General features: G+C 36.1%; 1 protein-coding gene across 2 annotated transcripts; it reads right to left on the bottom strand.

The window, feature by feature from the left end:
• Positions 1-10,309: 10,309 nt before the first annotated feature.
• On the bottom strand, positions 10,310-13,071 carry LOC127790598 (receptor-like protein 13). Of its 2 annotated transcripts, XM_052320169.1 has the most exons (6): positions 12,636-13,071; positions 11,570-11,728; positions 11,318-11,473; positions 11,066-11,221; positions 10,811-10,969; positions 10,310-10,715 (listed from the first exon to the last, which is right to left on the bottom strand). In XM_052320169.1, the coding sequence occupies exons 2-6, from the start codon at positions 11,592-11,594 to the stop codon at positions 10,459-10,461; spliced, it is 753 nt and encodes a 250-aa protein (XP_052176129.1). In that variant the 5' UTR covers positions 11,595-11,728; positions 12,636-13,071; the 3' UTR covers positions 10,310-10,458. The 2 variants fall into 2 exon arrangements, with proteins under 2 accessions (XP_052176129.1, XP_052176128.1); XM_052320168.1 differs by having other exon boundaries at positions 11,570-13,071.
• Between the last annotated feature and the right edge of the window lie 544 nt (positions 13,072-13,615).

The raw sequence follows: 13,615 nt of genomic DNA on the forward strand, positions 1-13,615 counted from the left end.
CATGAATGCATAAAAAATCTATCTAAATTAAAACTTAGCATACCTTTTGTTCTTGTCGGTTAGGTCTCTTTGTCTTCTCTTTCCAAGCCAGGGTAGACTTCTTCGTTCTCTCTCGTCAAGCAATAAACTTGTCCAGTGCGAGGTCCTGGAGCCATGTTTACCTTCCTAGGCTGGTCTATCATTTGTCTTTTCGGACACTCATTGGCGTAATGACCGAGCTAACTGCACAAGAAACACGTAATCCCTATTTGATTTCCAGTCAGAGGTGCCTCTTTATTCTTGGGGCAGTCCTTTTCCTTATGTCCTTTTTCTCCGCATGAAAAACACGTGAGATACCCTTGAGAACAATTCCTCCCTGGGTGTACTTTATTGCATCGAGGACACGGTTTGGCATCTTTGAAATTCCTCCCTCCTATCTTGTGTTCCATGCTTTTCGAATCTCTTTTCTTTTCGTCTGATCTTATCAGTCCTACATGCAATAGGTTTGTCTCAATGGTCAGAGCCCTGTCCAACGCCTCATTGTAAGTGTCAATAGCTCACGCGCTAAGAGCTTTCTATAGATCCACTTTTAATCCACCCACAAATTTTGGTGCCTTTTGCCTCTCGTCGGCTTCATACATCGGCACGTACCTAATCAATTGAGTAAACTTGACATCGTATTGAGACACCGACATTTCTTTTATCTGCCTTAATTTCATAAACTCCCAAGTCTTCTCTTCTTTCCAGTTTCGTGGAAAGTACTTTGCGTTAAAAGCTTCCTTAAATCTTACCCAAGTTATCGGCTAAACTTGTCTCCGCCTTGGATCTTGCTCTATTTGTTGGGGTGTCCTTTGCAAGGCTCTCTGAGTCGATTGCCACCATTACCCAGCTTCTTCCTCTAGCATGAAGGTAGGGTAGTTGACCTTCTCCTCATCACTGCATTGCAGATGTTGGAGCAACTTCTCGGTTTGCTTTATCTAGTACTCAGTCATACTAGGGTCATCTCCCGCCCTTTCTCTAAACATTGGGGGTCTTTCCCGGCGATATTAATCCAGCACATGGGAGGTATGCCTTGGCGACTCATTTCTTACTACACAACTTAGCATGTTCTCTAGGATCCTTTCTATTCAGTCGAGCCCATTCTCACTAGGACCTGATCCCTCTTCTTGCCGTCCATTACTCATGGTGTGATTCGCAGAGCGACCACGATGACTACTACTACTGTCACTCTCATCTCGTCCATTAAGATCTATGATTCTTCGAGTTTTCACCATCTAAAAAGGGAAAACACTTTTCTTAGCCACTGCCAAACCTACTTAGAGACGACCTCAATCTCGTCAACGATTTTTGGGTCCCATGAATGTCTTAGGGGTAACCTACCCATGTATCCAAATCATGAGCCGTCAAATTTTTCAACCCAAAACATCTACGAGTTTCAAGACTATACCTTGGCCACATCATCTTTAAGTCGATACTAGACCAAACATACTTGACTCATTTCATGAGTCGTTTCCTCGAGGACTTCAATCCTCGTAACATCTACTTCGAGATCCCTATCATCAAAATCGATTTTCAGAATCCTTAAACTCTATTCTCAATAACACTAACCAAACCGTCCTAGGTTTCTCATTTGCCTAGGATCCTCAATCAATACCAAATCATTCTTATACTCGAACCTCAATAATTCATATCACCTATTCACAAACCTAACTTGACAACTAGATTACGTCACATTGAACTAACCATCCATGCCTCAATCATTCTCAATTCCCAATAGTACCCCTGAATCTCCAAATCGGGGTTTTTGCAAATTCGCTCTGATACCAACTGTAACGCCCCAATTTTTCCAAGGCATGCATTAACTCGAGATTTCAAGGATATTTTTCTTTTTCAACAATCACACAGCGTAAATTAAACCCTAACAATCTCAATCTACCATATCAGCATATTAACTTAAAAGAATAAGCTAAGACTAGTAATATCATCACATCAGCGGAAGCAGAATCAAAATCTCGATAATACATAACCGTAATTCCTTTATTCATAATATAAAATTTATACCATCGATGTTCAACATGACATCATCAAAATAATAGATAACATCTGGTTATCACAAAACATGGTCAAAGACCTACAAAATTTCCAAAACATAAATGACGGCTATATCTCAATAACTCCTTTTCCTTTAGCGCCGCTACTTTCATCTGGAACGTTTGAATATTTCAAGGACATAGTTCAAATTAGATGTTGAATCATCTAAATGAGAGTTCAAAAATATTTTCATGAATATATGCAAACCATGAATAAAATCGACTAATCCCAACATGACCCAGCCCAAGAGAATCCCACATAGCACTTAATCCTAATTGGGGAAAATGCAATCTCTCTAAAGGAAACACAACCACTTCGACACATTGGCATAACACAATCCTTCTTAAGAGGGACAACCTCAACGCATGAACTCGAGTATCACCCCTATATCATATTAGGCATTACAGTCCCACTCAAAAGCATTTTGGATCTCAACACAACCCTGTCCACAAGATGATCAACACTATCCTCGGAATCAACGTCCACCTAGGCAATAATGTTATTTCTCAAAAGAACCTGGGGTGGTGTCCACTCTTAGCCCCGCCATTTAAGCCAACATTCAGGGTGACGTCCACTCTCAGCCCCGCCACTTGAGTACTGTAGGGTGAAGCCCGTCTCAGCCCTATCCCAAGTGGGTCAAGTAGCATTAATCCTTGGCACGCATCTCGAGTGCTATCACTCAAGTGCCACACACAAGTTGACAACCCATATCCCACATAGACCACATGTAATACCCTGAGAGCCCAAAGAGGTTAGTGTATATTGAGCATAGTGTAAGAAATGAAACAACACCAGCTAGATACCTTTTAGGCTAAATGTAGGCAAAGAACTCTGGGGTTAAGCATGCTTGAGCTAGGGAAGCTCAATGATGGGTGACTTCCTGGGAAGTTCGCGTAGGCCCATCAGGGTAAGTTGTTCTGGTCCTTCCTATCGTTCGATGCAGAATGTTACAGGTGGTATCAGAGCCGACCCCCGAGCCTCTGAGCGCGGTGGTGGGGCAAACCTCAGCGACGATGCTGAGTCCCCAAGGGGGGTGCGTGTAGGCACCTTAGGTGAATCCCACATCGGCCATGCAAGGGGGGGAGATCTGGGACCAATTATAAGGTCTCATGACGAGGACGTCATGTGCTTAAGGGGGGGAGAATGTAATACCCCGAGAGCCCAGAGAGGTTAGTATATATCGAGAATAGTGTAAGAAATGAAACAACACCAGTTGGATACCTTTTAGGCTGAATGTAAGCAAAGAACTCTGGGGTTAAGCATGCTTAAGTTGGGGAAGCTCAAGGATGGGTAACCCCTTGGGAAGTTCGCGTAGGCCCATCAGCGTAAGTTATTCTGGTCATTCCTATCGCTCGATGCGGGATGTTACACCACACATAAACATGCCAATGCCACAACACAAAACATGCATCATATAAACTCAACATTTTAAAGCATGAATTTATAACGCACAAAAAATTGATGCACATGCATAAAACAATTTGGGACAAACCTCCCACATGAAACTAACCCTTCGTAAGTCAAACCGTTTGTATAAAACAAATCAAGTACAGGGTCAAACCACCCAAAATAAACCAAGTTTTTAAGTAAGAACACTCACAAGGTTAGGGTAAGAACCACTCACAAATCAAAACATTTGTATAAACAAGCCAAGTTTTGGTAGTAAACTACTCACTTAGAACGTAACTCAGAATGCCTCAAATAACATGCCAACCTCGATTTTTGTGTCAGACCTCAAGTAATCGTACTAATGCTCAACTTCGAGCCCCAACGATGCCCCAACGATCCCTAGACATCATATTCATTTCAAAATAATATCAACATCTATTTTTCATAATTTTTCCCTTATTTTCTTCCTATTTTCTCCTCAAAAATTCTAAAATAAATATCTACTCAAGGTTTTTCCCAAATTTTTCTCCACCACAAATCCTAAAATAATTTTCTGAGAAGATTAAAAAAAAATCCAACCAGGCACGCGCCCTCACTCGCATACGTGTGTGAAACTGCACATGTAACGACCCATTAGAGGGCCTAGTATTTATTCAAGAATTATTTAATTAATTGTTGAAGTATTTGATTAAGCAATTTTTCCCATTAATTATTTAATGTGGTAATTTAGAGATTTTGAAGGAAAAGAATAGCATTTATTTCTTTTTAATGTTGGAGTTAAAGGAATTTGCCAAGGTGGCAATTTAGATTTTTTTAATGGAGAGATTAGTATTTAAATAGCATTTAAAGAGCATTTAATTCAAGTTATTTATTGTGGAAATTAAATGCTAGGACATGAAGGTCATTTAGCAATTTGTTGTTAGAATTTAATTATTAATTAAAGTTATTGTGATTAAGGGATTAAGAATCCATATGATATGAGGATTGAGATATTCATAAGTGAGATGGTTTTGGTTTAAAGTCTCCTAGTTATATTAGGAGAAGGAATCCAAGTTCTAGAAGGAGAATGAGAAGGGCTTAGGGTTGCCTATATATATTTAACCATAGCATTGAGTTCTTCTCACGCCGGGTAGGAGAAGAAGCAGATAGCAAGAGAGTCAGCAGTGGGCATAGGAGAGTGGCAAGTTTGATCAATCTGATCAATCATAAGGCAAGTATTCTCCCTGTAAATCCTTTCTTTACAGGTTAATAACAGTGTTTTCAGTTTTATCAAAGATCTCTTATTGAGTTCAGTTTTTCAAATACGTATATATATATATGTGTTACAGTGAGTTATATCAGTTCATACATTATTTCATTCCAATGATTCGATTAAATATCATCGTTGAATCATCTCTAGAATCATTTCAGATCAGTTGGGACTTGCTTTCCCAAGATTTAATTCAGAATGGTATAGTTTTATTAAGATTTGTTTAAAGAACAGAGTCTCTGTGAGCGTTCGTCTTTGGGTTTAAAAGTTGCAGATATCTGGATGAGTTCTTCCATATCCGGATGGATTTTTCAGAGTTTGTGAGTAACATCCGAATGGGCTAGAGTTTATCCGGATAAGTCAAAAAGTTTTTGGTGAGTGACATTCGGATAGTCCTTGGGCATATCCGGATGGCTTTAGCAATGTATCCGGATGGATTTTATGACATCCGAATGAGTCTAGTGCTTATTATGAGTAATATCCAGATAGCCCAATAATATTCGGATGCTTTGTTTTTGTATCTGGATGTGTCCAGCAGTGATTGTGAGTAGTATACGGATGCCTTGAGTCATATCCGGATGTGCCTAGTTGTTGTAAGTGATATTCGGATGCTTCGTGTTGTATCCGGATGAGTCTAAGACTTTCTGTGAATAATATCTGGATACCTTGTATCGTATCCGGATGTATCTAAAGTTCTTCAAGTATGATATCCGGATGGTTTGTTTATACATCCGGATAGATTAAGATAATATCTAGATGTCTCGCCTGATATCCGGATGCCTCCCTCAAAAGTTGAAATTCGTATTCAAATAGTCTCTTGTGGCATCCGAATGCCTCAATGAGATATCTGGATGGCTAGAATCATATTCGGATGTCCTAGTCCTTATCCGAATACTATCCAGCATATCCTAATAGTTCGTTCTTTGTGCTTCCAGTGTATCTGGATGACTAGAATCATATCCGAATGTCCTAGTTTCTATCCGAATATGTTCCAGCATATCCGAGCAGCTTCTTAGTTAAGCGTTAGTGTATCCGGGTGAGCCTCTTTCATATCTGGATGTCTTTCATCATATCCGAATATCCTTCCTGATATTCGGATGGCTTTTCCAGAAATTTAATTGAACTTCCAGAATAGTTTAATCCAAGTTTTAATTAAGTTAAATTATTCAATAACTTCCAGTAATGAGTTTATATGCTAGAATATAACAAGTTAATCATACCCATACCCTAAATCATAATTCATTGAATCTTTGTATTCCAATATATAGATGAAGATCATATCATGTTCAGCATTATTTTATTATGACATGAACAACATTATTTTGTGAGATTATGTGCATACATTTTGGTATGAGCACTGAGCATGACTTTATATAGAGCACTACATATCGTGTGCCAGTATTTATGTGAGCATTGCATTGCATTATGCACGTTAGGCGGCTTGTTCGCGGGGATCCCATCAGTTTCAGTTTCAGCTCAGTTTATGAGTTGCCCGCCTGGGGCCACTAGGGGGCTAGGGGCTTATTGCCCACAGTATGTGCTTATAATTTTTTTTTCTATTTACAGGATTCAGATCAGTCAGATTTGTTTTATCAGATTATGTGGGCCTATGAGCCAGAGTTGCATACCTGCATTTAGTTTACAATTTATGTGCATTACATCTTTATGAATGCAATCAGACAGTGATTATTCAGTACAAGTTTAGTGAGTTATTTATCAGTATCGATATTATTCGATTCAGTTTCAGTATTCTTTCTAACTTATTACTTGCTAAGCTTTGTAGCTCACCTTGTACTCTTCACCCTTCTAGGTTCTAGCGGGGGAGTACCAGACGTGGGGCCTAGCAGCAGTGTCCAGTAGTGTGTGTACGTGGAGCCGCTCAAGATCAAAGATGTCTGGGAGTTTATTAGTTGGTGTTTATTCAGTTTAGGTTTATTTTACATTTCAGTTTAGGAATTTTCCCTTAAATGTAGTTTATGGTTTTCAGTTGATTAAGATATTCATTTTGGTATCAGATTTCAGTTTATCAATTAGTTTATTTTATTTTTCCCGTATCACCTCTTCTCGGGCAGTTCTAGAAGAGAGGGTGTTACAGCACATGTAGGCCACACACTTCTTCTTCTCTAACGAACTGCTCGCCGACTGGCGACCGGAATCCTTCCTTGACCACACCATTTGGTAGCCTTCTTCGAGTTGATCATGAAGGTGCTACTCTTGGCTCGAAACAACCACCGAAAGCACCTTGATTTGGTCAAAAATAGGTCAATTTTGGCACCGCCCATGACTTTCTAACAACCCTCAAACATCCTTCAAACGCATTTCAAAATGCTTTAAAATCTCAAGAAATGATACCCAAGACTTCTAAAACAAAAACCCTTTATCTAATCTCTCCAAACACTTCAAAACACAGACCAATCGATGCCAAAATTCTTTGAAACCCTTGGTCGGATTTCTTAGCTATTTATAGTCAATTTTAGCTATTCTTCTGGCCAATCAGAGGCCTTACTTGCTCTCACATGCCTCCTATGTAATATCTCAAGAGTCCAAAGAAAGGTAGTATATATTGAGGATAAGTAAGGAAGGAAACAACACCAGCTGGATATATTTTGGGCTGAATGTAGGCAAAGAACTCCCGAGTTAAGCGTGCTTGAACTGGGGAAGCTCAAGGATGGGTGACCCCCTGGGAAGTTCACATAGGCCTATCAGGGTAAGTTATTCCGGTCCTTCCTATCGCTCAATGCGGGATGTTACAGGTGGTATTAGAGCTAACCCTTGGTGAAGGCAATCTAATAAGAGCGGGGAGTGGCGCCGGGGCTCAAGGGCCTATACAAAGAGCGGCTTCTAGCAGTTTTCTAGGATGACAGCCCCCAAAAGGGAAGAAGATTTGGGACCAGTTGTAAGGTAGCATGACGAGGATGTCATGTGCTTAAGGGAGGGAGAATGTAATACACCAAGAGCCTAGAGAATGGTAGTATATATATCGAGGATAAGTAAGGAAGGAAACAATACTAGCTAGATACCTTTTGGGCTGAATGTAAGCAAAGAATTCCCGGATTAAGCGTGCTTGAGCTAGGGAATCTCAAGAATGGATGACCCATTGGGAAGTTCACATAGACCCCTCAAGGTAAGTTGTTTCGATCTTTCCTATCACTCGATGTGGGATGTTACAAATGGTATCGGAGTAGACCCTTGGTAAAGGCGATCCGATGAGGGCGGGAAGTGGCACCGAGGCTTGAGGGCCTGTACATGGAGCGACTTTTGACAGGCTTCTAGGATGACAACCTCCAAAGGGGAGAAGATCTGGGACCAGTTATAAGATCGCATGAAAAGGACGTTAGTGCTCAAGGAGGGAGAATGTAATACCCTAAGAGCCCCAAGAAGGGTAGCATATATCAAGGATGAGTAAGGAAAAAAATAACACCAGCTGGATACCTTTTGGACTGAATGTAGGCAAAGAATTCTCGAGTTAAGTGTGCTTGAGTTGGGAAAGCTCAAGAATGGGTGACCCCCTGGGAAGTTCGCGTAGGCACAGTAGGGTAAGTTGTTCTGGTCCATCATATTGCTCGATACGAGATATACCCCCTGGGAAGTTCATGTAGGTTCATCAGAGTAAATTGTTCCGGTCCTTCCTATCGCTCGATGCGGGATGTTACATCCTAGACCATGCTTGGCCATGCCCTAAAAAGTGATGGTCATCCCATCGCTTGATTTTTTGACCCAGACACGGTGGCAGGCAGCAGCCATGATATTCGGCCATGCCTTTGTGCAAAAGTTCCCAAAATCACACATTTGCCCCCCTTGAAACTCTCTCTTACATTTTGGCCCTCATTCTGAAGCCCCTGAATTATCCAATAATTCCATCAAGTCTCTTAAGTTCCAAAATTTTCATTTCACCCCTGAAAATCCAGAAAAACCATCGTTTCAATCTCCCTCTGCCAAAATTAATAAATTATACTTAAGCCCAAATATAAGTGAGATTGTATTTTGATCGAAAATCCTTTTGTTTCTTTCTGAAACTACTTAAGGGTTGCTCCTTATGCTAAATATGAGCCTACCCAGGGGTCCCATTGACTTCCTAAAAGTCCCTTACGATCATTCAGTTTCTTAGGGCGAATCATAGTTGTACTAAAAGTGTCTCGATTCTGATTTCTTTTATTACCATAAATCCTATCTCGGGATGCTTGTCGATGCTGTACCCTTATCTTTAGGTATCTAATTTCTGAGACCTACCTTGTCGTTGATTAGGTAATTTATTTTACTATCAAACCAACCTTTCGGCATTTTAAACTCATCCAAATTACATGGCAATCTTATGTGAAACGGGGTATTACATAAGGTGGATCATTGTGCGATATCAACTTTCCCTAAAGTTTCTACATTTCCCTCTTTAATTTTTGAAGATAATAAGCCCATTAAGGATAAGTAGTCTTCTAGAAAAAATTAGGTTGCGCTCTCTTTGTATTTTTAATTTTCAGTTTTGAGTTTTAAATTCATTTTTAATTTTCTATTTTAATAGTCTATTTTCAAAAAACTAAAAACGTATTCTTTTTTGTCGTTTTAAAAAATTGTTTCCTAAAACATAAAATTAAAAAATGTGTTTACTTTAGAATTTTGACAAAAATTATTTTATGATATTTTATTCAATGAATTTGATTATTAAATGATAAAATTAACTCTTTTTAATAAAATTTTACAATTAAGATAAAATAATAAATTACTGACATTTGAGTAATAATTTATATTAAATATTATTTCACCTAATATGTGTAATATACTTAATAATATACTATATGTTATCCTATATTTTTAATTATAATATAGATATACTATATTTTTAAAATTTTAAATACATATATAATTTTATTTATAAAATTTAAGAATAATTTTTTTTCTTTTTTTCCTTTTTTTCTTTTTTAGAGCCAAAACATGGAAAATGGATTGTGTTTTCTATGTTTTGAACTTAGAAATTGTTTTGGCTAAAAACAACCAAAATAACATTTGTTGTTTTGGGTTTTCTTTATAAAAAATTGTCTTGTTTTCGAAAATATATTTTTAAAAATGACAAAGTAAATCAATTTTCAATGTTTTAGAAAACTGAAAACTCAAAATGGTCTAAAAATAACGAAAGTGAACGTAGTCTTAGTTTCTTATATTTTTTAACTAATGGATACCTTGTTTAACCTTTTATATATTAAGATTTAATGTATTCACAAACTTTAAGATCACAGTAAAATTTTTGTATTTTTAAATTTATTTTTTTGTGGGTTTGATTTTTGTTTAATTTTGTGTATCTTGCTATATTCTAGCAATTGGTATATTTAGAGATTCTCAATTTTTGCTCAAGAACTGGAGGAATGCTTATAATGGGGTGTTTAGTTAGATGAACTTTTTCATGATTAACGACTATTGAACTTTGATTAATATTTTGAGAGATGAGCTTAAAGTGGCAGTTGGATGTGAATTATTTTGAAATTTTCAAATGAAATAATCATTCAAATAGATTCCTAAATGCATTGTTATGTTGCATAAAAAGCAGGGGAGAAATGCGAAAATATTTGAGATGAATTTGAATTATATGAACTATGAGTATATTACATATAAATGATCTTATTTTCTGTCATTTTATAATTAAGGATACAATTTAATTGTAGGCAACCATGCTTCTATACATCCCCTTTTCTTAAAGTTTGTGAATTTCTTTCTCGCACTTTGGAAGATGAGTAATCTAATAGTAAAATTGATTTCCTTTTTTATATATATTTTATGATTGAAAACTCCATAACTAATTCTTTCTCAATTCTTGAAGGGTTATTGTTTTGCAAAAGTAAGTCTAGCATAAAAGTGAACTTACTATTCAAATCAATTGATGTTCCCATGTCATTGTATGCAAGAGATAGGGATCTTAGAGATGAAATTTCACCAACAAATTCCAAAATGGTATTATTGAGTTGGTTATAACTCAAATCAAGAACTTCAAGATTGATCAATTTCGAAAGTCTTTTAAAATCTGTAAAAAAAAAATAATATTTCACCATGTCATTATATGCAAAAGTAAGTGAACTTATTATTTTACAAAAGTAAATAGCATAAAAGTGAACTTACTATTCAAATCAATTGATGTTCCCGTATTATAATTGTTTGCAAGAGATAGGGATCTCAAAGATAATATTTCACCAACAAATTCCCAAATGGTACAATTGAAGAAGTTATAACTCAAATCAAGAACTTTAAGATTGATCAATTTCGAAGGTCTTTTAAAACCTGTAAAAGAAAATAATATTTCACCATGTTATTATATGCAAAAATAAGTGAACTTATCATTTTGCAAAAGTAAGTCTATCATAAAAGTGAACTTACTATTCAAATCAATTGATGTTTCCATATAATTGTTTGCAAGAGATAGAGATCTCAAAGATGATATTTTACCAACAAAGTCCAAAATGGTATCATTGAAGAGGTTATAACTCAAATCAAGAACTTTAAGATTGATCAACTTCAAAAGACTTTTAAAATCTGTAAAACAAAATAATATTTCACCATGTTATTATATGCAAAAGTAAGTGAACTTATTGTTTTGCAAAAGTAAGTCTAGCATAAAAGTGAACTTACTATTCCAATCAATTGATATTCCCATAAAATTGGCTGCAAGAGATAGGGATCTCAAAGATGATATTTCACCAACAAATTCAAAAATGGTATCATTGAAGAGGTTATGACTCAAATCAAGAACTTTAAGATTGATCAACTTCAAAAGTCTTTTAAAACCTATAAAAGAAAATGATATTTCACCATGTCATTATATGCAAAAGTAAGTGAACTTATTTTTTCGCAAAAATAAGTCTAGCATAAAAGTAAACTTACAATTCAAATCAATTGATGTTCCCATATTATAATTGCCTATAAGAGATAGAGATCTCAAAGATGATATTTCACCAACAAATTTCCAAATGATATCATCAAAAAGATTGTAACTCAAATCAAGAACTTTAAGATTGATCAACTTTGAAAGTCTTTTAAAACCTGTAAAAGAAAATAATATTTCACCATGTCATTATATGCAAAAGTAAGTGAACTTATTGTTTTGCAAAAGTAAGTCTAGCACAGAAGTGAACTTATTATTCAAATCAATTGATGTTCCTATAATTGCCTGCAAGAGATAAAGATCTCAAAGATGATATTTTACCAACAAATTTCAAAATGGTATTATTATAGTTGTTATAACTTAAATCAAGAATTTCAAGATTGATCAACATCCAAAGTTTTTTAAAACCTATAAAAAAAAATTGAATTAGTAAGTATTGCCATCTAGAATTTCATAAATAAAAACAAAAAATATAAATGAAATACATAATAAACTATAAATAAATAAATAAAAACCTTTCATTCTCAACCCAACTCAACTAAATAAATGTCATTCAAGTCAGGGATCTTAAGCTCTTTAAAGAGAAGAAATAGTGAAGAATTCAAATACCACCCATAATTTTCTAATCTCCAATCCCTTGTGTAATTAAGTGAGAATTGGTTCACTCTCTTTGAAGTTTTGCTACACTCAACTGCTTCTTATTAATAGCAGTTAGTAGATTGATTATCCACCCAAGAAAGTAATTGAAGAGTCACCATTTGGGTAGATGATAGAAGCTTTGAGGCCCAGCAAGGCAATCCCTTCTTGCTCCCAACACCCATGATGTCACATCATATTTTGCATCCAAGTATACTTACTCAAGTTACCCAATATCAGTAACAAAGGTCAAAATAGTGTAATTTAATTTATTATAACTCAAATTAAGAATTCGAATATTGGTTAGCATGGAAAGTCTTTCAAAACCTGGAAAAAAAATTGAATAAATAAATACTGTTGTGTAAAATTTGAGAAGCAAAAATTAATAACATAAATAAAATACAAAAGGAACATATGAATTAAAAAAACCTTCATTATCAACGCAACCAACTAAACCATTTCCACTCAAGTTAAGAGTCTTGAGCTCTTCAAAAGGAAGAAATAGTGAAGCATTGAAATGCCAGTCATAATTTCTTAATCTCGGATCCCTTGTACGAGTAAGAGAGAGTTGGATCACTCTCTTTGAATTATTGCTACATTCAACTGCTTCCCATTGACAGCAGTTGGCATATCGATCATCCACCCAAGAAGGCAAAGACCTACCATTTGGGTAGTTGATGGAAGTTTAAGGTGCAACAGGGCAATCCTCTCTTGCTCCCAACACCCATGACAACACATTCCATTTACCAACACAAACACTATCATTATCCTCCTAAGCCATGGATAAGGAGCAGTACTTCCTATGTTTTTTAGGAAGGTATACATCTCTTCGTATTCCTATGGCTAGGATATGTGAGAAGACTTGGAAATATCTCCTCCACTTGTCTCTTTATATAATGAAGATTGAGACCAATTCTGTATAGAAATGGCTTTACAGTGGAGGAGACTTGCATTGAGTAGGACATGTAAGAGAAGACTTGGAAATATGGCATGCCTTACACTGGAGGAGACTTGCATTGACTAGGACATGTAAGAGAAGACTTGGAAATATGGCATGCCTTACACTGGAGGAGACTTGCATTGACTAGGACATGTAAGAGAAGACTTGGAAATATGGCATGTCTTACAAAATTATATAAAGAGACAAGAGGAGGAGACTTGCATTGACTTGGAAATATGGAATGCCTTACAACTTATTCCACACGTTTGGAAATGGTAGGGTTGATTTTTATGTTAAAGACGTGCATTATCATAAATATTAGAAGTTTCACGTTAAAATTTGGAGAGATTTTCTTTTTTATTTACTTGCATTTTTTTATATAACTAGTATGTGTAACTCAAAACTTTTAAGTAATATTGTTAGAACTAGTGATTAACACGTGTATCACCGGAGAGTTTAATTTAAAAAT

Source organism: Diospyros lotus, chromosome 14, assembly GCF_014633365.1.
Source record: "Diospyros lotus cultivar Yz01 chromosome 14, ASM1463336v1, whole genome shotgun sequence".
In the NCBI taxonomy this organism is placed as follows: domain Eukaryota; kingdom Viridiplantae; phylum Streptophyta; class Magnoliopsida; order Ericales; family Ebenaceae; genus Diospyros; species Diospyros lotus.